The 25,475-nt window shown below is 43.0% G+C and overlaps 1 protein-coding gene across 2 annotated transcripts in view; it reads left to right on the top strand.

Moving 5' to 3' along the window:
* Positions 1–24,809, top strand: part of TDP1 (tyrosyl-DNA phosphodiesterase 1) — a 119,844-nt gene extending 95,035 nt beyond the window's left edge. For both annotated transcript variants that reach the window (XM_026651483.2, XM_026651485.2), the window contains exons 15-16: positions 696–810; positions 24,235–24,809. In XM_026651483.2, coding sequence (XP_026507268.1) covers positions 696–810; positions 24,235–24,308 — 189 coding nt within the window. In that variant the 3' untranslated portion in view covers positions 24,309–24,809. The remainder of the gene's footprint in view (positions 1–695; positions 811–24,234) is intronic.
* Positions 24,810–25,475: the final 666 nt, after the last annotated feature.

Raw genomic sequence — 25,475 nt, forward strand, 5'->3', positions numbered from 1 at the left:
AATGAACTTCACAGCATAACAGTGCTACATTATCCAAAAGTGCCTGGGAGATTTGTCTTTGAAGAGATGTTTGTTTCCTCATTACAAGTGTAGTGGTTTTATTTGGATTTTAACTCCATACTGAATAACACACACTTCTGTCATCTAGATAAGAAGTTTGTGCTAAAATTAAGCAGAGGAAAGAAAGGAGAAGTATTTTCTCCACATTAAATTTTTCATCATAAGACTTCCATGTCATGTGACCATGACTCGGTTTATGTGCAAAACCATCTCTTCAGGCTGTGACTGGATATACTGCCCATCTGGGTCCTACAAGAGTCTTGGGCAGTTTGTACGGGGTTTCCCAGGTAAAGACAACTCCCACCGCCTTGGTTTCCCTGCTTGAGTATAGAATTAGATTAGTAGAGGCTTACGTGACAAGGCGGGTGGGTGCAGATAGGACTTATTCCACATGCAGGGCCAAGATGGTGGTTATCAAAAGAGGAAGAAAGGACTGGAGCAGAGAAGGGAGACTGGGCTCTCAAGATAGGAGCAGGCTTTGGTACACTGTTTATACCCCAGAAAGAGAGAGAGAACTTTTTTTTAGCTACTCTTTGATGGTGAGGGAAATCCACGCTGTGATAAGTTGAACGTTTTACTTTCATAAAACTAAAAAAAAACCAAAAAACCTATCATTTCCTGTGTATTTTTCACAGGGATTGGATACAGGTTACTTCCATGTGAAGAAGAAAATGTTTTCAGGAAGTAATGAGCCAGTGACATCCTTTCCTGTGCCTTATGATCTGCCCCCAGAGCAGTATGGAAGCAAAGGTAAGACGTACCTCTTTGAAGAAGGAAAAAATGTGAATGCTACCCTGAGGCCAAATTGTTTTGTCCAATTTCAAACCCGGTCACATGCTCTGCATTGCAAAGCTTGACTCCAACATTACTGTGTTGGCATTTCACTTAGGACAGCCCTCCAACAGGTTGCTTTGTGGCTTGAAAGCAAGGGATTAGGAATTTTTTGTGGTGTTACTTGTGAGAAGATAGAGCGTGAGGGGGAATATAGCAGGGAGGTATAAGCCTGTGGGAGGAGGAAATAAAGTCAGTCTTGTATTCACTTCTAGCGTGGTGTTCAGGGTCTCTGTAAACTTCACAGGGGTTTTTGTTTTGTCTTGGCAGATTTGGTGTTTGGTTTTTTTTTGTTTTGTTTGGACAGGTGAGTTAAATAGTCTTGTGATTCCGCTTCCCATAGTAAGGCTTGGGAAGTAGATTTTGTTCCTACGCAGATACTCAGTTACGATGATTTTGCAAAGCTGCCTTAAGAGAGTCTAGGGGTTATTGGAAATCAAAGACTTTGGGAGAAGGAAAGCAGAGATATGGAGGAGAGGAACAATTACATGAGGACTGTGAAAAATGATGCACAAAAAAAGTTCAGAGAGAATGTGAAATAAGGAAAAGAAGGTGAGAACTAAAATTCAAAAGAAAAAATAAATCAATAAGTAGGGCTATGTGTCTGTCATGGAGGTCACGGAAGTCATGGATTCTGTGATTTTCCACGACCTCCATGACTTCTACAGCAGCCAGTGTGGCTGACCCCAGGGCCACCTGCTCAGGCAGCCCCAGGGACAGCCACACTGGCCGCTGCTGGAGCAGCTCTGAAGCCAGCTGCTCGGGCGGCCCTGGGGCCTGCTTGGGTGGCCCCAGGGACAGCCTGAGCAGCAGTCCTGGGGGCGGCTGGAGCAGTCGCAGCTTGGCGCCCCCCGGCCCAGGGGCGGTCGGAGCAGGGGGCCAACTGGAGTAGCCGCTGCTCAGCAGTCCCCGGAAGCTGGTGCCTCTGGCCCTGAGCCCACTGGACTGCCCTGAGCCCACTGGACTGCCCTGAGCAGTGCCTCCCCCCAAGAGTAGCAGCCCTCCAGGTAAGTTTTAGTCAGGGGTATTTATAGTACAAGTCATGGACAGGTCAGGAGCTGTGAATTTTTGTTTATTGCCCCTGACCTGTCCATAACTTTTACTAAAATACTCATGACTAAATCATAGCCTTATCCATAAGATATATGCTTGTATCAGCCTCCTTTCAATGTTTTCTTCAGTCTTTCATGTATAGCCCAGGATTTAATTTAGTCAGGAGTAAATTTTTTTAAAAATTGAATCTCCCTTCGAAAAAGGGATATAAATTGCAGGGGAGAAAGGGTTATGAACCCCATAATAGTATGAGACACTTTCAAAATCTCAAACTCCACAAGGCTGTGACCCTACCCATAGAACAGATAAAGCAGTAAACTGATATATGCATGATGCTGCAGGGCAGGGGTAGTTTGAAAGCTTAGAATACACTGAGAATTATGGTGATGCTTCAGGGTGACCCTGCCAGCAGGTAGGGGATCTTGGAGGACAGCTACTGCACTGGTGGGGTGCAAAATAAACTTTATTAAGAAAATGTAAAAACAGGGAAAATTCAATAGTGAGGAGTATGGGGTTCGTTAAGGTAGACAATTGGGGAGGGGTTTCTTTTAGTAAATAGGATAGGGGGTTTCAATAGTGGGGTACAATACAGTTGGTAACCAATTAACACTGAAGTATAAATGTAACAGGTAGCTAACAGTTTCTATGTAAAGGGTGTGTCACAGCAGCATATAACCAACTAACAGTTATGGGTAAAATGTGTTAAATAACCAACAACTCTAGGTAAAAATATGTCACAGTGGTGTAAATGTAAAATGTGAGGTGTGTTAGAAAGGAAAAGGGTAACCAATGGGGGTTTATGCTAGACTTTAGTAATACAATTGAGGTTTGGCAGCAGTAGGAGCGGGGTGAGCACGTGGGGGAAGGGATTAAAAGAGAGAGAGAGAGAGAGAGAGAGAGAGAGGCAGTGGTAGAGGACTGAGGTTGGGGGATGGGGGAAGAGGAGCACGTGGTGGAGCGGAGACCAAAGGCAGAGGCGCTGCGGAGGGAGATTTAAACTCAGGGAGACACAGAGAGCAGACAGGCTGCAAGTTTAAACAGCAGAGAGACTGCAACGAGTGACTGGGGAGCTCGGGGGGGAGACACGGGCAAGCTTGGGTGGGGGGGGGGGTAGCGGGAAGACAGACTTAACCACAATTATACAGAACACAGCAAAATCTTATCTATGATCTAACTTAGCCAAGACTACACAAATTAGCAAGTAACAGAACGCAATGCAACAATTTTTTTAAACCTAACTTACAGAGCACAATACAAACAATTCTTTAAACCTAACTTAACCACAGCTATGCAAAATGAAATTACAACTTATCTGGACTAAGAACCTGATTCTAATAGGTGCACCTTACACTCCCTGCCACTTCTTTGATCGGGAGGGGGAGCAGTTCCAGAGGGCAGAGTGGTGTGTGCCCAGGGTACAACCCGGGGGGCGCTAGTGGTGGCCGCAGCAGTGGGGTGGATACAGTCCAGGAAGGCACAGCCTAGCAGCGGCACAGGCTTATTTCTAGCAGCAAAGGCGCTGCGGAGCCAGAAACAGATTACAGATACAGACCAAGGAGTTAGCTTGAGTCTGTCTGCTGGGGAAACAAGGCCAGCAGCTAGGACAGGGGGAGTTTGCAAGAGGGAGTTCTTACCATTCTCCAGGACAGCAGCAAGCACAGAGACAGGAACGGCAGTAGCATCGGAGGATGGAGAGAGGACTCGATTCGCTTACAATAATCAGGAGATCTCCAGGCACAAATTCGTTGTTCGTGGGAGGGGAGTTTAAAAACGGGGTATGCTCAAAAACAAACGAGAGCGGGGAGAGGGCCCCCCAAAGACCCCTAGCTGATCAGACCAAGTGGCAAAGCAAGGACCTTCTCCGAGGTCTGATCAGAAAATGTCTGGCTTTAAAGGCAAACTCAGGCAGTTTCCCACCAGTACTTCTGATTGGCTCCTCTTGATACAGGGGAGAAGAGAAGGCAGGGAAAGGCTGCAGGTAAGCATAAGCATGCCTGGGCATGTTCTGAGCCACAGGTATGACTCATATGCTTAATTAGTTGGCCACTTCAGGTCTTGCATTTCTGGGCAGCGCCCCCCACACCAAGCCCGGGTCCGAATAAAGGAACCAAACAAAGAAGCAAGAAGCCCCCTCCCTAGGCAGAGCAATGGCTTCAGTTAGTCTGTACAAGCCATTCCTATGAATAGGGCTGTGACTTTAGTTAGCACAATGGCCGGGAGGGGCGGCCACACAGGACCAACAGAAAGGAGAGGGGAAAAAAAGAATGCAGCAGGGGGACAGCTGTAACAGACACAGGGAAGCCCACAGAATCTGGTAAAAGGTACTTCTTCGGGTGCTGATCCCTATTTATTCCATTCCTGGATATCCTACAGTCTGAGATCCAGTCAGGTTGTGCTCCCGGTAAATGAAGCCATACTAGAACCAGCAATGGCTAAGTGGCACACACTGGCTACCTGCCCTGACTCCCAAGAGGGTAGAAAAGAGGTACTTTATACCAGGTAAGGGAGTAGAATTCATGTTCACCCACCCTGCCCTGAACTCCTTAGTGGTCCAGGCAGCTCTGAAAATATCCAGACAGCAACATCCAAGCACCACCCCTGCAGATAAGGAGGCCAAAGTCTCTAGATCTTGTGGAGAGGAATGTGTTCACATCTACCAGCCTTCAGTTTAGAATCTCAGACTATCGGGCCCTTATCACCAAATACAATTTCCTGTATTACTCTAAGTTCCTGGACTTTAGGGACAAGTTATCTCAGGAGGACAGGGCTCAATTTCGAGCCTTTATTGATGAGGGCAAACTAGCGGCCAAAACTTCATTATAAGCTGTAGATGATGCAACAAGAAGATCCATGGCAACAACCAGTGGGAATTGTGCAGTGGGAATCATGGCTGCGGTCTTCGGGGTTTTCCATGGAGATCCAAAACATTTGTGGGGACTTGATCTTTGTTTAGGCTCATTCAGTGAGAAGATAAATGAGTCTTTACACTTGGTGAAGGACTCCAGGGCAGCCCTCCACTCCCTGGGTATATGTACAACTGGCCCCAAAGAGAAAATGCCATGAACAGCCATACAAACCGAAGCACTTACTTCAATATTTCTATCACTAGCACTCTTATGAGCCACCTCACAAATGACAGAAAATGCAGAGGCCAGGATACCTTCCACTTCAACCACAGCTAACCAACCTCCTCCCCCAACCAAGAGATATTTTTGGCTAGATGCCTGAGAGCTGCAATACAATATTGATGACATCTCTACCTGATTCTGAGATCCACTTCGGGGGATGCCTAGCAAAATTTTCACACAATTGGAGGGTGATAACAGACAAGTGTGTGCTGGATATCATCCATTCCAGCTATACCATTGAGTTTTGCCTCCCACCTCCTCCAAAACCCCATTCCCTGTCCCTTTTCAGGGACCATTCTTATGAGCGTATCCTCCTTCAAGAGGTAGAATCTCTTCTCCAAAAGGAGCAATAGAGCAAGTACACCCTCAACATTGATGGGGAAGGAGGGAAAGGGTTCTATTCAAACTATTTCCTAGTTCCCAAGGAGAAAAGAAGCTGGAGATCCATTCCCAACTTGGGTTGGCTCAACATTTTTATTTGCAAACTGAAATTCCATGTGCTTTCAGTGGCACCAATAATACATCCCTAGAAAGAGACACATGGTTCACAGCTCTCAGTATGAAAGATGCATATTTTCATGTGGATATTCACCCCTTCCACAGATGATTCCTCAGATTTGTGGTGGGCTCCCACCACAGCCAATACTGGGTCCTCCCGTTTGGGTTAGCTACAGCTTCCAGAGTCTTCACAAAGTGTTCTCAGTAGTAGCAGCGCAGCTCAGCTCAGACAAGGCAGCTTCACCATCTTCCCATTCTTGGATGACAGGCTTTTGACTGGCAGGTATTGCACCACCTTCTACCACCCGTGGAAATATGCATAGACATGGAGAAATCTACCCGTACTTGGATGCAGACCACAGAATTTATATGAATGACACTAGATTCAATCAGGGGAAACCTCTACCTCCCCAAGGACAGATTTCACACTGTGAGCACTCTGATAAACTTAGTTCTGCACAACCCTCGAATATCAGTTTGGATCTAGCTCACTCTCCTGGGTCATATGGTGTTATATATTTACGTGATGCCATTCACCATCTCCACCTTCCTTGCCTACAAGCTTGGCTCCAAATAAATTATATGTTGAATAAGCATAGCACGAACACCATAGTGACAATCCACAGTAAGATGAGGGCCTCACTGACATAGTGGAGGAACCCTGGACACATGTGCATGGGAGTTCCCTTTCTATCCCCCACACCTGACAAAATGATAATTACAGATGCCTCCCTGAGAGGCTGGGGAGCCCACATGGATAATCGTACAGTGCAAGACACTTGGTCTACTTTGGCAGCCAGAATGCACATAAATCTTTTGGAACTGAGAGCAGTAGCAGAAGCTTGCAAAGCATTCCCGCCATTCATACAATCCCGGCATGCCCAGATAATGTCAGACAACCATAACAACCAAGTAAGCATAAACAAGCTGAGCAGGGCAGGCTCCATCCCATGAGTTGACTGTTTCTATAGATGGAGGAACTTGTGTATCCAGAACCATATCACCCTATTGACAGTTTACCACCCAGAATTCACTGGTAGACACCTCAAAAGGCATTTCATCACCAATTGTGAGCGAGAGTTACATGATTCAGTGGTAAACGGCATCTTCACTCAGTGGGGAACCCTCACTTGGGAATTGTTTGTTTCCCAGGCAAAGAGGAAATGCAACATATACTGCTCCAGGGGAGCTCAAGGACAGTACTTCAGAAGCGATTCTCTCCTACTGCCTTGGACAGATCGCTTGAGCTGTGCCTTCCTTCCCACCACTACTACCTCGGGGTCTAGGGAAAATTCGACTGGGGAGGGCCACCATGGTGGACTACACAAATGCTGGTTCGTACACACTTAGAGAGACTGCCAATTTATTTGACCCCAAATTATTACTATTTTTTTTTTTTACAAACCAGCTTCTAGTATACCTCAGACTAATAGAAATATATCTACTTAAAAAAATTATAATGCAAACAGTTATCCTGAGCTTCTTGAAATCTTTCAGGAGACCCTCAGAAATGCAGTGGTGGATTCCTTAATAGTCATATTCTCCTCCCAACCTTGTTGTCTTGACTTACTTGTTTTAATTCACATCCACTGCAGTGTTAATCATCCACAAAACTGTGATCACATCAAATTTGATCCTGCTCCCATTAAATCAATGGAAGTTTTGCCATTGACTTCAGTGAGAGTAGGTTTGAGCCCATCATCCTAAGACATACAGGGTTATAGAGCATGTCACCCTGTTTGTATAATGTGCTGGGAAAAGCTAAAAGGAAAAAGGGTTGGTCTGCTGTATTAAAGAGCTCTTCAGGACTTCATTTTCCCCACATACTCAGATATGTTCTTAAGTGCCATTTCAATTTCCCTGGTGACAATACAGACTTAAAATAGAAATGCAGATGTAGCCATATCACTAACATTGTATCTAAGAGTCGTATACAGCATATTGTCCATAGTAGTAGTAAATACTACTAAATCTGTTCCTCTTACAATATAACGGTAAATTACTAACTGAAAGGTGTAGCATTTATTTTATTGTATGATGTTTACCATTAATTAAATCTAATCTTTTCTAATAAATCATTAAATGGCAAATACTCACTGAAGTTCCAGTAGGAACTGCACATGCCTACACATGCAAACAAATTAAACTCTTATTTGCAGCCAGTTGATGATGTGCTTGGGGAAATCTAGTTGCTGATGCCAAGGACTTAACTGACACCCAGTATATAAAATAATTCATTCAAGCAATGCCTTTCTAAAGATTTCCTTGAAATGTGGTGTTCAGATTTGTCATTTTAAAACAAAGATTCGAATTTAAAATCCAGAAATATGTTTAATCATAAACCTACTAGATTTATTTTCCTCCTCTATAAAAATTCCTACCTACTTAATTAAGATTTCTCCCTCTCTCTCCCTCCTCTTCCAACTACTATTCTGCCATTTTACCTACCCTTTCAGTGGCGGCATATTTAATCAAAATATATTTTAAAACATAATCAATGCCAAAAGGACTCGTGCCCTTATACCTCTGTACACTGTGATTTCTGTTTCTTTAAAGAATACTAGTTTGACTGGATTCCTATTCTTGTTTCTCAGCTATTTAGCATGAGAATGGGCCAGAACTCACCTCTGAAAGATGTTTGGTCTTTGGAGGCAGAGGCAAGCCAATCTCATTCTTAGACCAACTACCAGTGCCTCAGTGTGGCCTTCTCTTTCCTCTATCCACTCCAAGAACATTCCCTGTCAGTTCCTTGATGGGCAGGAAGTAGAGAGCTCCTTAAATTCTTATTGGAATAGATGCCCAAAGAATATTTATATGATGGGATGGAAACATCACCCAAAAAAATCCGTTATTGAGACTGTTACCTCCACTCCCTAACTCTGAGGGGATGTGATTGGGTAAATAGGGATCCATTCAAATGAAATCTTCCTCTAAAGATACTATATTGACTGGATTCCTACTCCTGGAGACAAAAAGGCTCAAAGGGATTTTCCTAAATGGACAGATTCTCCAGTCATGGAGAAGCCAAAGACCATACAAGGCACTTTCATATAACCAGAAAAATCCCCATCAATAACAGAAGATGAGAGAACTGAAGGAAATATTGAACACATGGTAAACAGTCAGAAGCATGGCCATATGGCTCCCATATAAGATTTCTGTTAGAAGGTTGATATACAGAAGAAAATACATTCTTTCATATTAGTACAAATTCAGGTCTTGGACCAGACATCTGGACCCCTCATATCATAAAAACCAATGTGAAAGGATCAGTTTAATAAAGAGTCTGCAAGAACATCCTACCCAAGAAAAAGTAGGTCAGGAAAACTACAGCCTGTTGGAGTATCTTCATCTAGTATATAGGTCAAGCCTCAGACAACTCAACAATAGAACCTAGACTCGAGTTTAATAACAATGCTGTTAACTTGTGGGAGCTGTGGACCACTTCCACTATGTGTAGTGAAAAGCGCTTCAGCAGATGAGTCCCATAGCAATCTGATTCCATCTACAGTAATATTTGGGCTTGATCCAGCTCCCCTTAAAGCCAATTAAAATCAATAGCAATAAGGCAGTTTGGTCCCTGTTTTCTTTTTTAAAACTATTTCACCATACATCAGGGATGATACAAGTGATTATAGCAAAATTCTGTATAATTCTTAACTTGATCACTGAATCTGAAAAATGTGCCTGATACTTCATTATAGATAGACTCAACAGACTTCTAGACTCACAGGGAAAACCTGACTATCTGAGGCTTCTGGGCTCTTTCACATAATGGATTTCAATGTAAATCCCAAATTCAGACAGATCAGATGACTTCCAGAATGCTTAGAAACTGATCTGTCCTGGCTATGTCTTTTTTCCCTTCTTTTTCAAGGCTTTCTAAATAGTACAGATTGCCAGATTCACATGAGACAGATAACTATTTTGTTTCTTATTATTTTACCTCCCACAGAGATTCATTATCCCACTCTGACTGAATAATCATGGATTGAGATGTTGCTTTGTTCACTGAGAATTGTGTTAATGTGTTTAAGAGGACACTGATATAGCAATAATGAATTATGCTATATCTGCTGCCACATTTTTGTATGGCACATAGCAAATTTAAAATATTTCTGTTGCTTTCCCTTAGCTTTCAGCTGTATTTCAGTATGTCTTTTGCTCACTCTTGAATGGAATGGAAGTTAGGTTTTCCAAAGCTGGTGCAGGGTAGTGTAAATTATACCACCTTTTGCCATCCAGGATCCCTGGGAGGATTCCCTTCAAGGGAAGGCAGGATGGTATTGCTCTTGCCTGTGCTCCATTGTGGTTTGCAACAATGGAGTGGCCTTAAGTTGAGGTAGGAACTCTATAGGAACCCACCAGTGGAGCCTGATCAAGAATATTTTAATACCAAGTGCTCCAATTACCTGGAGTTTCTTTTTGTTGAGAAAACAAGCATAAAGATGGTGGCAATTCTTCAATTTCAAAATTGCTACCAAACAATGGAATTGACTAGCACTGGGGCAGGAGGGAGGTGAGAGAAAGAGAGTAACCTAGACCTTGGTTGACCTTTAATTTTAAGACGCTTGTGTGCTCTATGCTGCTTTATACTTTGTCACACCACTGTTATCTGAAAATCGGCTTGGTTCATTTGTGGATAGAACTGAGTGGATGGAACTGCTCTTGAATGGATTTGTTCTCTTTCTGAGAGAATGCAAAGGATGGCTGTAGGCAATTGTTCCTCTGCCCCAAGAGCTCCATCTGTTGCAGGGTGTCACCGTGATCTGTAGTGTAACCTCTTCTGTTCCCTGTGTTTGTGAGATGGCTAGGAAGGTTGTTGACAGCTAGCTCTGCCTCCATCACATCTGACTAGCCAGATCAGTGAAATGAATTGCTCACTGCCTAGATGAACTTGGGGCTTGGGTAAGAAATAGCTTAACCAGGTAGAACCAGGTAGCAGCTGTACCAAGACCACATTTTTCTCATCTGCACCTGGAAAGACAGATGTCTTTTCTCTCCAATGTTGGGGCCTTGCCACCATTACCCACACTTGTACAAGATAACCCACACAAGCTCTTGGACATCTTACAGACCTCTGGCCCTACCCTTTCCATTATTGAAGCGTTGCTGGAATTAGCCCATACCCTCTGGCAGATGCCAGCCTCTATTCCACCCACTGCCAAATGGATAGATAGACACTAGCAGGTTCCTCAGCAAGATTTTGACGGTTTCTTTACCCACCGATCCCAGACTCCCTTGTGACTACGGCAGCTAATGAGCATTCCAGGCAGGCTCACCCTAGTGCAGGGGTGGGCAAACTTTTTGGCCCGAGGGCCACATCTGGGTATTGAAATTGTATGGTGGGCCATGAATGCTCATGAAATTGGGTTTGGCTCTGGCTGGGGGTACGGGTTCTGGGGTGGGGCTGGGACCGAGGGGTTTGGTGTGCAGGACGGTGCCCCAGGCTGGGACCGAGGGGTTCGGAGGGCATGAGGGGGATCAGGGCGGGGGTTGGGGCACGGGGTGTTGGCTCAGGGGTGCAGGCTCCAGGCGGCGCTTACCTCAGTTGGCTCCCAGAAGCAGCAGCAAGTCCCCCTTCCAGCTCCTACGCGGAGACATGGCCAGGCAGCTCTGCTGCGCGCTGCCCTGTCTGCAGGTGCCACCCCTGCAGCTCCCATTGGCCGGGAATCGCGATCAATGGGAGCTACAGGGGCGGCGCTTGGGGCGGGGGCACCATGCGGAGTGGAGAACCCTGGCTGCCCCTACACATAGGAGCCAGAGGGGGGATATGCCGCTGCTTCCGGGAGCCACGCAGAGTGGCCCCTGACCCTGCTCTCTGGCTGGAGGGCCGGAGCGGGGCAAGCCCCAGACCCCGCTCCCCAGCAGGAGCTCAATGGCTGGATTAAAGTGGGTGGCGGGCCGGATGTGGCCCACGGGCCATACTTTGCCCACCCCTGCCCTAGAGCCACTCCAAAAGACAAGTTTAAAAGACTGGATTTATATGGCAGGAAGGCTTATACTACCACCAGCCTTCAAATGAGGGTTTCTAATTACCAGGCTCTGTTGTCTAAATACACACTTATTAATTAGTCAGCAATTTTCAAATCTGCAAACAAATTACTTGAGGAGTAGAGAGAACAGTTCTCAGCCATAATCCCTGAAAGGCACCTCACTGCCTGAACATTGCTTCAAGTGGCTATTGATGCTGCTGACACTGCCTCATGCTCCGTGGCTACAGCCATCTCGATGAGACACTCCTCTTGGCTGCAGACCTCTGGCATCCTAAGAGAGGTGTATTTTTACAACGGAAGTTTTATCCTTCAGTGTGTTAAAACTATTTCCCCAGAAAACTGATGATGCCATTCACACTTCAAAAGACTCCTGTGTGACTCGTCATTCACTGGAGGGTCTCCACCCCAGTAACAAAGAGGAAACAGTTTAAATCTGTCATACTACAGAACCTCTTATCAGCAGAGGTTCCAGGACATCTTCAATAGAATGCCTGGACCTCCTAGATGTCGCCAGACAGTATTATCCACAGCAATCCGTTCTTGTCAGACTTCAGCTTCCAAGCAGCCATTCTGACAGGATGGACAGCATACCAACCATATCTCATCTCCCTCCCTTGCATGTGTATCTCTTTTACAATGGTTGGAAAGAGATTACATTGAACAAATAGGTGCTCAGTACAGTAAAGGAGGGATGTCATCCAATTTGCCTCCTTCCCCTTTGCCAACCCACATTCCCTGTTCCTTTTCAGAGACCCATCTCACAAGACCATATTGCTTCGGAAGCATGATCTCTTTTGGAATTGGGAGTGATAGAGGAATATTTCCTTACCAACACAGAGGGAAAGGTTTTTATTCCCAGTTTTTCCCAATTCCCAAAAAGACAGATCACCTACATCCCATTCTAGATCTAAGAAAACTGAACTAATTCACCAAGAAAATCAAGCTCAATATGGTCACCCCTGCTTCCGTTATCCCTTTCCTGGAAATTGGTATGCTGCTGTCGCTTTGTAGGACATGTACTTTCATGTGGCAATACGTCAGTTCATAGCAGGCAACATGCTTCCCTTCAGGTTATCGTCAGTCCCAAGAATGTTCACCAAGTGCATGACAGTGGTAGCAGCACATCTGCACCTCCTATTTCCTTACCTGGACAATTGGCTAGTTCATGGAAGATCAAGAACCCATATCAAAACCAGCACCCTCGTCATCAGACATCTCTTGTCTAGACTTGAAACTAAATATGGACAAACTGACATTACAACCAACACAACAAATAACCTTCATAGGAGTGGACCTAGACACAACTGCCATGGCTTACCTCCCTATGGACAGATTTCAGTCCATAGTGTGTCTCTTGCTCTCTCTCAAGTCCAGTCTGGAGAGAACAGTTCACTTCTACCTACAACTACTGCGCCGTGGGGCCTCGTACATGTACGTGACTCATCATGCTAGAATTCACTTCAGATGTCTGCTCTGCAGGCCTTGTTATATTGACTGAGCAGGCATCCACTGGACATGCTGATTAGCATACCTGCAAGAGTGCTTCAGTCCCTCGAGTGGTGGTTAGACCCTCTCTAAATGTATGCAGAGGGATTCCCTTTCTATAACCAGAACTGGCTATGACTCTCATAACAGACACATCCACCAAAGGTGGGGGGGGGGCATCTTGATAATTTCAGGAAGAGGCTTTTTGGCCATCTCAGGAGGTTTCACTCCATATAAATGTGCTGAATCACTGAGCTATTCATCAGGCCTGCAAGATGCTTATGTCCACCATCAGGAATCAGGTGATTCAAGTCCTCACAGACAACACTACTGTTATGTTTTACCTGAACAGGCAGGGAGGTACAAGATTGCCTCCACAGTGGCAAGAAGTGATCCACCGCTGGAATCTCTGTTTAAGGAACAATATCTTGTTCAAAGCTTTTCACCTTCCAGGGTTGAAGAACACTGTCACAAATTCCCATTGTGATACTAGCAGACCAGGTACCAGCTTATGCCAAGGCTCCTAGACCTCAACTGAACACTGACTAGTACATAACTGGAAACCAGTCGGACTCAGCTGTGTGTTTAGCATTATTAAAATAGATCTTAAGTTTATAAGAATGTGTTTAGTGTTCTGACTTTATGAAATGCTTATAGGATGCTGCATCTAGTAATCTCACTAAAAACATCTGTACCTTATGTTATAAGGTTATAGTGCATGTTTGATTATTTACACAATTACAGAAGTTTATGATGCAAACAGGTCAGCAATTGTAAAATGCTGGCTTCCTACAGAAGATGTTAGGTCCTGCCCACCAAGGAGGACCATTGAAACCAAATGAACCATTGTGAAACGTCAAAGAACAAAGACTTTAATTACTCACCTCAACACCCATGAAGATGTCATCCATGTGAAATTGTCCCATCAGCTTGAATTCTGGGGGAAGGGAATAAAAATCTCTGACAAGAAGAAACTGGAACTGTATGCTTGGACTTTGGGAGGGCAAGATTTCTAAGCATAAGCAAAGGATCCCCAGCTGCTTGGCCTGCAGGACTTACAGAGCTTGCTTATTATAGAAGCCTCTATCACCCTTTGGAACCTAAGACTGTAACTAGTTTGTGTGTATGTTTACCTGCTTTAACCTTATAAGTAACTCTAATTTCTTTTTCTTAAATTAACTAAAGATTTATTCACTATTATAGGATTGGCTACAAGGTAGTCTTTGGATCTAAGGTGCAATTGACTGGGGGTAAATTATTGGTCCTTTGGGATTGGGTGTAACCTGAATATTGTTGTGATTTTTGGTGTAAGGAACCATCTATCACAAAGGCAAGTTTGCCTGGGTGGCAAGATAGACTGGAGTACCCAAGGGGACTGTCTGTGACTCCATGTTAAGGCTGTTATAGTGCTTGAGAAGTTCACACTTGTTGGTTGGTGAAATCTCAGTATAGAATTCACAACCTGTTTGGGGTTTGTGCCCTGGTTTTAAGTCTGCCCTGAGATTGGTACCCATGCTTCCAAGCCACTCCAGACAGTTTGACACCCTAGGCAGGGACTTTCTCGACCACCATGAGTGAACAATTAGGAAAGACATTTTCCTCTAGATCTTTCACCCCAGTGGAGGTACCTGATAATATATTTATTTGCAACCATGCTCAGTAGCAAATGCAGGAGGTTTTGCTCCAGTGCAAGCCACTGCCTGGCCTCCGTGACAAATGCCTTTCTCTTTCCCTGGTTGAATCATCTGTTGTGTGTGTTCCCTCCTGTCCCTCTCATTCAGAGTGCTCAGGAACTGAAGAGGGCCAAGGCAACCTTAAGTCTCATGTCATCGGCTTGGGAAGACAGTATTGGTTCACAGACGTACATCAGCTGTTCATAACTTTACCCCTAGTGTACCTCCTGTCTCAAAACCAGGACAGGTATCTGCATCCCAACCTCTAATCACTCCACCTAATGATTCCTGGTTGAGTTCTCACAAGACATTTATGCTCCCACGTTCTCAAGGCCATCTTGGTGAGCATCAGGAAGGATTCCACCAGAACCACCTATGCAACAAAATGAAAAGGTTTTAAATTTGGCCAGAATCCTACAAGTTATAATGAAATCATACTGAGGCTAGACACAGACTGGACTACCTATTGCATTTGAAATCCTCTGACCCGTCTGTTAGTTCAATGAGATTCCACCTGGCTTCCATCTCAGCAATATACCCTCCAATGGATGGGTTTTCTGTCTTTTCTCATCCCTTGGTCTCCAGATTTCTAAAAGGTCCTGGTACCTTCATGGATCTAAATTTGGTGTTATCCCATTTAATAGGTTCCCCCTTGAAACCTCTATTTCAGTTCATTTCACATTGTTTTCTGACTCCAATAAGCTTTGCTATAATCTGACTAAAGTTTCTCCTCCACCAAGGATAACAGCCCACTCCGCCAGGCCTCAGTCCACTTCATCAGCTTTCCTGAGCAACATTTCTATAGCGTATATCTGCAAAGCAGCAATGTGGTGGTCTGTACAAACCATCTCCAGACACTATGCCGTTATTCATGCTTCCTGAGATGACACCAACTTTGGTAAATCAGTGCTGCAGTCTCTATTTAAGTAACCCCAAAATCCTGCCATTTGTAAGGGAACTAGCTAGTGAGTCACCTGCAGTGGGACATATATTCATACTATAACTCAAAGGAGAAAAATCCTCCCACCTTCCCTGCTACTTTGGGCATTTATAGACAGTGATGCAAAGGAATGAAGATGGAGGCAGTGACCATGCCCCTTGTATTCCCTCAGCTTAGTACATGAGGAGAACAGGGATGCATGAGCTGCTTAGTGGTACTGCTGGCAGAAGTCTTGGCGTCAAGTGCATTGGGCGCACATACACCTACAGTGGAATGTATATGTGCACAACACGTGTCGAACAAAAATTACTGTAAAGTTAAGTAACAGTTTTTTATTTGAAATCTGGAAATTTATTTTACTGTTGCCTTTATTTACTCCAATAATGTTGTTCTTGCTGTATGAAGTGGCTGTCATTAGTTCTTAGCACCTAATTTACAGATGTGTATGTGACTAAAGCTTATTTGCCAACTCTTTGGAGATAAGTAGCTATTTTTAACAGTACTGAAGTCCTTTTGTGGGCAACAGTTGATGTTGACAAGTTTATCGCTAGTTTCCATACACTTGTGCCAAACACACTTATTATGGAGTTTACAAAAGGAATTCATATTGTAGACATTGCTACTGCTTTAATAACATGAACAGTTCACCTGTCAACTTTCCAGGTATTAGTCTCTCACATAACTACATGTGTTGTTTTTTTAACCAATAGACCATTTAAACAACAAAAGGACACGTTGTTACAGCATATACAGCATATGAAGTTCTACATGATGGTACCACTTTGAGAGTCATCCATTCAAAACTCAGATAATTAATGTAGGCAAAGATCTCCCTGAACATAAAAAAAAAAAATGATATAGCCTAACTCAATCTGGGAGATGTACACATAAACAATCGGCTGTTATATTTTTTTTTCATCCATTCTCCTAGTGACATTATTGATGCTTGATTCTCTTGGGATACTTTCAGATGGATGCCAGATGTTTTATTTTTAAAATGTAACTTCAGTTGCAAACTTTTTGTCATATCTCACCTTCACCCTCTCATAATTCTGTAGACAAAGTGTAGTATCATTGAATACAACCATTATTAAATCAGCTCTGAACACGTAGGTTTAAACAAATTGGGGAAAAACATAAGTCTTGCTTCTTGGGGAAAAAATATTGTTTATTCTTCATATAACAAGATTTCTGTTTCTCCCCAATGAGGAAAGATGCTCTTTCACCAGTACTAGTTAGCCTCATTTAAGGAGAGAGAATTATCTTGTAGTTAAGGTATAGGACTGGATTCAGGAGACCTAGGCCTTGATTCCCCTATCACACACATTTTAACCCAGTGTAATGTCTGTCATTCCAGTGGATTTATTCCTAATTTACACTAATACAAATGAGAAGATAATCAGGTGCCTAGGTGGAATTCTTGGCTCTGCCACAAGATGCTTCTTTTATCGTGAGCCGGTCACTTGATTTCTCTGTGACTCATCATAAAAGTGTGATAATTCTCACCTACAGTATCTCAGAAGGGCAGTGTGTGCCCTAATACATGTTCGTAAATGTCTTTCAGCTACTTGGGTGGAAGGCCTGATGCAAGTGCAAAGTATTATTTTATTATACAATTTCTGAATCTAGCCAGATTTTACTGCTGCATATTAGCACAACTTGTGGAGAAATAGTTGCATGACAAGTCTTTAAAGGCAAGCTAAGAAAGTTCACCCAGATGTTTAAACATAGTTTTATATTTTACCAATATAGAATTAGGTTATACATTGACATAGGTTTGTTAATGATATTTCTTGTTAATGAGCCATGACTGATATCTTCATTCAAACTCTAACATGAACCAGGTTGTGAGAAGAAACTATATTGCAGTGTCTGACTACACTTGGGATCCTCTGGAGACTAAGCTGCAAAACACACTCTTCTAAGTGAGATCATAATGACAGAAGGTTCTGTCTTTCAGAATACAGGGAAACCTGTCACAAGCAACACGCTACTAGGGTCTAGTTTATATAAAACTATCTATATACAAAACGAGACCCTTAGGTAGTATGCATGTGTGTGTCATGTCTCTCTCTCTCTCTAGCTAATCAATTGCTTGTGGGAGTAGCCATTTTATACCCTCTTCTTCCCCCCCCCATCCATTTTCCTTCTCCATTTTTCATTTTCTCTTTTCTCCTTCCATATCCCTTGCATTTTTTAATGTCCCTGCTTTCCTCCTTCCTATAATTGTACCTATGCTAGTTAAGAAAGCATTCCCCCAGTAGCACCCACAGAAGCAATGTGAAATACATGGTCCTGGTCAATTTTGTCCTTTGCTAGTGCAGAGTCATTGGGGAGGGCTGGTGTAGGAGCAGAAAAGGTATTATTTTTCATTGTTTGTGGGAGGACTCTCATGAAATGGAGAGGAAACAGTGTCTCCTTCTCCCAGCAACAGCTGAAGATAACATCTGTGCTGTTCCTGGACATGTGCATCCCCCAAGACCCTGCACTAGGAGAGCGTGAAACTGACTGGGAAAGCATTTTGTATAAGAACAGCTCTACAAGTGCAGGTATTTGCCAACAGCAGAATTTTGTACCATATTAATTTACCTACCTAGCTAGAAAGGGAGGAACATTTACTTCAGGTAAAAACAAAGAAACAAAATACAGGGATAATTTAAAACAGTTTAAGATTGGAGTATTTCCTGTCACACTCACCAAACCGAAAACTTTAAAAACAAAAAAACCCACCACAACCAACCCCTCCACCAACGAGAAACTGCTGAACTTGAATTGATATGCAAACTAGATACAATCAACTTAGGCTTGAATAGAGACTGGGAATGGCTGAGCCATTACAAACATTGAATCTATCTCCCCATGTAAGTATTCTCACACTTTTTATCAAACTGTCTGTACTGGGCTATCTTGATTATCACTTCAAAAGTTTTTTCTCTTACTTAATTGGCCTCTCAGAGTTGGTAAGACAACTCCCACCTGTTCATGCTCTCTGTATGTGTGTGTATATATATCTCCTCAATATATGTTCCATTCTATGCATCCGAAGAAGTGGGCTGTAGCCCACGAAAGCTTATGCTCAAATAAATTGGTTAGTCTCTAAGGTGCCACAAGTACTCCTGTTCTTTTTGCGGATCCAGACTAACACGGCTGCTACTCTGAAACCTTTTGTAAAACTGAATACCATTTTATAGAATTTCTATTATAAGTCACAACCGTGATGCTGAATGCTTAATTGGGGTTAATGACCAGCTGGGTGATAATGGCCAGTGACTCTGCTGACTGCGTCATTTATGCTGAAGTATAAGGTAAATGGAACGTTGTAAAGTACATTGCACAATCCAGTTGACTAATGTGCTATGTATTAATGATACATTTTTGATGAACAGCTTGAGTAGTTGCTCGTATAATGAGAATGAGCAAGTCTGATGCTTTGGAGAAAAGAGATTTTTTTAATGCTTCCAATAATTAGAGTAATTTTCAGAATAAATGGAAAAAAATTTGATTCATGGCACAGTCACAGAGGCTGATATGCTTAATTCCTTTGAATTAACAAATTCTTTAGGGAAAACATTTTAAGATAATTATTTAATCAACAGGGAAAAGAGAGCCTCTCATAAGTTATCTATTTCTACTGTCAATTATATGGTTATTTAAACAGTATTTTAAACTTGTACAGCACTATTCTTCCAGAAGGATCACAAAATGCTTTGACTATACATACAGCACCACTGAAATACAGCTATCTCTGAGTGCAGGATAACAGCCAGATAGCCTGCACTCCACACAATAATAGGCTGAGGGTAAATTTTGGCCAAGGATTTTAGGTCAAACCTGAAAAGCACCACAGCATCTTTATTATCCCAAAGAACAGGAAGGATCTTGGTTTTTAAGGTCTTCTCTCCTTCCCCCCAAACCCCAATAAATTAAAAAACAGACACCTGCAAACTGCTTAAAATTAATTATACCAAGCATGGCAGGATCACAGCTCAATAGAACCAGTGGGCACTGGAACCTTTGGATTCAGTGATTCTGGGTGTTCCAAACCTATGCTTAGATGATTAAGCCATCCCCTTCACCTTTTCTTTTTCACAAAGAAATGCAATGTGAGAGAGTTACGGTATGCATTTGGGTCTGAGAGAAGTTGAATTGAATTAATTAACAAAGCAGATAGAGAAGTATTTTAACATTCTATGGAATGAGAATTTGGATGTTCACTCTGATAACTTGCTTGTTTATAAATCAGCAGGAAATAAGATCAACTATTATTCAGTTGTGCTCCCTGTTTACTCACTCATAGTTTTACAAGGGTCTGGTGCAATGGAAAGAGGACCAGAGATACAGTAATTATATTTTGTATTTCATTCTTTCTGAAGCAAGCTCCATTATTTTGTATCTTTTCTCTTCTTGGCTGTACATTCTGTACCACCATCTGTCGTACTTCATGAGAACATGAGGTTTCCAAAAGGTTTCTGCAGGTTTTTGACATATAATACAATGTATCATGTTAGTAAAATAATAAGTAGCAATTTACAGCAAACTTAACACACATTATTGTCAGCTTATGTTATCACTTTATAATATAGCATTTCCCAAAGATGTATCCTTTGTTCTCTAGAGTCTCAGCTTTCAGGGATAGCCTGTTACAGTTTGGGAGAGAACCTTCCAAACATGATCCAGTTGTAACTGATGCAGTATCATCTGTCTGAATTGCAGAGAGCCTTGAACAATAAAGTTGAGGTGAGCACAGCCCCATTCATCTTTATGGCTGCTAACTTAGCTGCCAATGATATTTTTAGTGTCAGTGTTGCTCACTGATTCATTTCTAATCAAAGCATGAAAGAAAGGAAAGGAATCATCAAGAGTATGAAGAGCTATACCAGTAATTCCCAAAGTATAGGGGACAGTCCCAGCAAAATAGTTGCAGGGAGCTTGGTTCAGGCCTAGGTCTACTCTGCAGACGCTCTTGTGATAACTGTGAAGGTACCAGTGTTTCACTACAATGTGCCTCAACGTTTCTATTGCATAGTAAGGCTGATGGGAGGCAGCATATGGAAGGCAACAAGTGGTGTGGAACAGCTATTTTATTCTTAACACTGAAGTAGTGCTGGGTCAGAGTTGTAACTAGGCATTTTAGCATGCTGGGCAAGCAAGCATATTTGCTCCCCTCACTGTTTTTTTTTAAGATGATATGAGTCAGGATATTATAGTGTAATGATAATGCATTTATTTTTGCATAGACAATAAAAGCTATTATATGATTCTTTTAAGTGCCACATTAATTTTCACACAGTCCTTTAACATCCCTATAGTATCCTCCTATATACCCTTTAAGTAAACTCATTGATAGGTACTAAAAAAAATTGACTGAAAATAATGGTAACATAAATATGGATACTGCACTGACTTAATGGCATGAAACATATTCAGAAAGACATAAAATTGCATTTCTGTTTATAAAAAAAAAAGCGATGGTCGTTGTACATCATCCCACAGTGAGACTGGCTAGAATAAACAGCCACCTCTCTCAGTGACACAGCGGAGAATAAGTGGGATTCGGGACTCAAGAGTAAGCAAAGAATTAATTTATCGTGGAAGTGGATTATCTAGAAATTGAATTACCAACATAGCATCTGACTCTGTATAAGCAGAAGCCACTCTTTCTCTGGCTTTTATAAGAGGGAAACAGCCATTTTGGGTGGGGCTGGGAGAGGTTGTAAGATTTCTGGTTTTTACCTTTTGCATTGTGATTTTATTTTTCTAAGAAGAGTATTGATTGTTTGCTTCCTGCTACAATATTATGGTTGGCTTATACCTGATCATTTCTCAGGCTGAATCCTGCCAAGCAAATTGCAGTTATGCCCCTTTTAATTATAACAGCATGGCTTGTTTGTATATGGCCAGTATGAGAAGTGTCATTCAGTTGGGAAAGCTATGTTGTGACAGCTGATAAGAGACATGACTCATCTTGGCAGGAAGTTAGACTAAATGACCCTTGCAGTCCCTTCTGACCCTATGGTTCTATGTTTGACTTCTGGCCAGATGAGGCCCTTGACAGCTATGTGTGGAGACAGAAGAAAGTATATAGCTGTCGTGATTGTGAAATCATACTATGCTGTGCTTCAGTGTGAGACAGTGCCAATACCATAGTTAAAATGGCTAGATGAACATATCGAGGTGATGCCCCAGTCTCTCAGAGAAGGGTGTCGGGAACAGATTGGCTGGGTCACAGCCCAGAATGCTACAAGCACAGGTCACAGTAGACATGCTTCTTTGCCGGTGCATATCTCACCAGCAGCCCCAAACCAGATCTGCACCCAATGTAGATTTCCCTATTGGTCTCTTCACCTGTACAGTGAACGGCCTGTATTTTTATCTGTCTGGGCACAACTGAAAATTGTCCTTAGCCCAAAATTAGAGGCCTTTTAAAAGAAAAGCCAAGATGTGGTTAGCATTCTGGGCCAGTCTGCCCTAACGGTGTCAATTCCCTGATGTGTGAGTGCACCTTGCTGGCCGTTAATGGAGCATTATAACAATGGGTCAAAGGGAGACTCCTTATTTTGTTCTCTGTAGTAACGATTGGGGCAGCAACAAGAAGGGTAGATCACAGTAACAGGAAAACACAGTCCAGGAGGGAGCAGGGTGTGTGTTACCCCTTACTGAGTGTGGCTACTTGTGCAGTGTTTACTTTCTTTGTTTCTACTGTTGTTTCTCCTAACTGTAAATCATAAGCAGCCCAGGACTTCTTCATTTTTCTTGTCTGAACACTTCCTCCTAAGCATGGAAGCCCCTCAGCAATCAGGGCAGGTGGCTTATCCCATTGGGGTAACTGTTTACTCCCTCGGCCCCTCCCTGTGCTGGGGCTTTGCTGTCTGCCTCCATCTGGCAGCGCCTCACCCCTGGGCTGACCCCGGCTCCTATCCCCACCCTCCAGTTTTGCTCCTTGGCCCCTCTCCTGCCCCTGCCTCCAGCTGTTTGACACCCCCTCACACAGTCAGTTTCTGCCCCCTGCTCAGACCCTGCCCATCCCTCCCCGATTTGCCCCCCTTTAACTTTTTTAATCCGCAGCAAGGGCAGCAACTTCAGCAGATGTTACTGAGCAATGAGTGTGCTCTTAGGAGCCAATTAGCACTCAGTGCCCTTCCTGCCTGCCACCGTGCCAGAGTCCTAGTGCCGTAGAGCCTGCTCCTGGGGGGTCACTAGGCCAGCAATCCTGCTGGGAGCAGGGGGGTCTGAGCATCCTGGACTCTGCCTGCACCTGATCCTGCAGTGGGGGGGATGACACTGCTGGGCCCGATCCTGCGCACTGCCCCATTTTTGCACCCCTGGCAGTTCTGCACCCTGGGTGTCTGCCCCGCTCACTCCGCACTAGTTACGGCCCTATGCAGGGTTTTCAGGCATAGACTTGATATAGTGGATAAGTGTGAATTTTGGAGAATTGGAGAGAAAGAGAGGAGCATGTTGAAGAGCCAGCACGCCCACGTCTCTCCTTTCTATCACTTCACTTTCCTCCCTCCTGCGAGAGTGGGTTCTGATAGGTTTGGCTCCTCTATTTTTGGAAGCATAGGGAGTGACTGTAAGACTCTGTGTGACTTGCTGATGGACATACAAAGTTTTAATATTAGCAGAGGTGAGTCATGAACTCAGGCATTCATGTCATGCAGGTCCACTCTCAGATCTCTTGACAACATCTTCTCTACCCAATATAATCATGGCTGCCCCAGTGAAAAATATTGATATCTCCATGCTGAAATCTTCCTTTTATGCTGCTGTAGGATCAAAATATCTGCGCAATACACCTCTACCTCGATATAACGCTGTCCTCGGGAGCCAAAAAATCTTGCCACGTTATAGTGAAACTGCGTTATATTGAACTTGCTTTGATCCACCGGAGTGCGCAGACCCGCCGCTCTCCCCCCTCCCCCAGAGCACTGCTTTACCGCGTTATATCCGAATTCGTGTTCTATTGGGTCGCATTATATCGAGGTAGAGGTGTACCTGATTTTCACTGGATGGACCAAAGCAAATTTTGCGATATCAAAATGTTTGTAAGATCTGTATTAAATGTACTCTCCATCATAGTTAATGGACAATTGTCAGGTTGCAATATCCACATTTAAAAGAACAACCCATGGGGAAAAACAACGGCCTTTTAAAATGTGTCTTTGTATCTCACTGTTAGCAATAGCTCAGTAAATTTTATCAGTAAGTTGAACTTCCAATTGGGATGAACCACAATAAAGTCAATGGGAGTTAAATTTAAATTTTAAATTTTTAAATTAATGGAGATATCCTATCTCCTAGAACTGGAAGGGACCTTGAAAGGTCATCAAGTCCAGCCCCCTGCCTTCACTAGCAGGACCAAGTACTGATTTTGTCCTCGATCCCTAAGTGGCCCCCTCAAGGATTGAACTCACAACCCTGGGTTTAGCAGGCCAATGCTCAAACCACTGAGCTATCCTTCCCCCGTGTTTTTTTTTTTTCCATTGACTTCACTGGGGCCAGGTACATAAGTCATAAGCATATTTTTATTTTTTACTTATGTATTTATTTTTGCTTGTTTTATTTTGCAGATCGCCCATGGATTTGGAATATTCCTTATACCAAAGCACCTGATACACATGGAAACATGTGGGTTCCATCATAAAAGCTTCAAACCCACTGTGAGATTTCAGCATCTGACACTGAGCCTCCTACCATAGCTATGAGACTAATTAATTATTTCTGATTTTCACATGTGGAGTTGTGCACGGGATAACTAGCTTCTTCTTATGTCATATGTCAATAATATTGAGGAATTGTTTTGGAGAGGAGAGGAAGGGAGAATCCTTGGAGAATATGTAGCTATATTGATCTTTATAGACCTCCCAAAAATATAACACTGTAATTTTAAACTACCATTTTATATTCTCTTCTTATTGTAGTGGCCATTGCATTTTGGAAGGTGTTAAAATGACAGTGTAAGCTTATGTTCAAGGTTCCCACTGTTTTTAGCCAGAATATATTCAAATCTGTTAGTATTCTTTTGGACTGTTTTCGGGCCCCTCTTGACCATAGTAAGAGATTTGTATGTACATTTTGAAATTAGAAAGTGAATAAAAGGAAATTTTGTTACATTTTTCATCAATATGAAACCAACGTCTTTGGTAATTACTGTCCTCTCCTGTGAGAGCTTAACAGAGTTGAATTCATTTCCTCCCCATTTTTTTCTTTTTTTTATCCCAAATCCTGTCCAAAACACTCAGTTTAAGTAGCTGGACTTGAGTGCCAGGGAGCTACATGAGGCAATGAGGTCACATGCATCAGAGCTGCTCTGCAATTGCTGCTCCAGTCTAAAAGCCCAACAGTACAGTGCAATTCTTCCTGTATAACCCCCGCCATATCCCAACCAAATCTGTCAGGATAACTATTCCAGTTCTGTCATTTAGTCTTTGTGATCCCTTTTGGAGGAGGATGTTGCAGAGTGCCCAGGGGAGTAATGCTGCTTTAAGCAGTAGTAATTTAATGTTCCCTTTTCTGCAGATCCAAAAGAAGAGCTGCTACATAAGCCCTCCCCCCACATTCAAGTCCCTTCATAATAGTCACTTCTGCTGTGACACCTACATAAAATTAACCAAGTTAAGGCATCCATTTAGTGAAAACAAATAAACCAGAAAACCTTATCCTCTTTGCTAAGGCATGCCAAGTACCAGCCCTCTGAGTAACCTGTAAATTGTTACTCCTGTCCTTGCCCTTTCTGTTGTCTTGCTTCTCCTTCATTAGTCTCAATGTCATTCTGGGATGTATTAGCAGTAGTCTAATAAGCAAGACACAA

The sequence above is a fragment of the Terrapene carolina genome, unplaced genomic scaffold (genome assembly GCF_002925995.2).
Source record: "Terrapene carolina triunguis isolate 2854851 unplaced genomic scaffold, T_m_triunguis-2.0 Scaffold96, whole genome shotgun sequence".
Lineage (NCBI taxonomy): Eukaryota > Metazoa > Chordata > Testudines > Emydidae > Terrapene > Terrapene triunguis.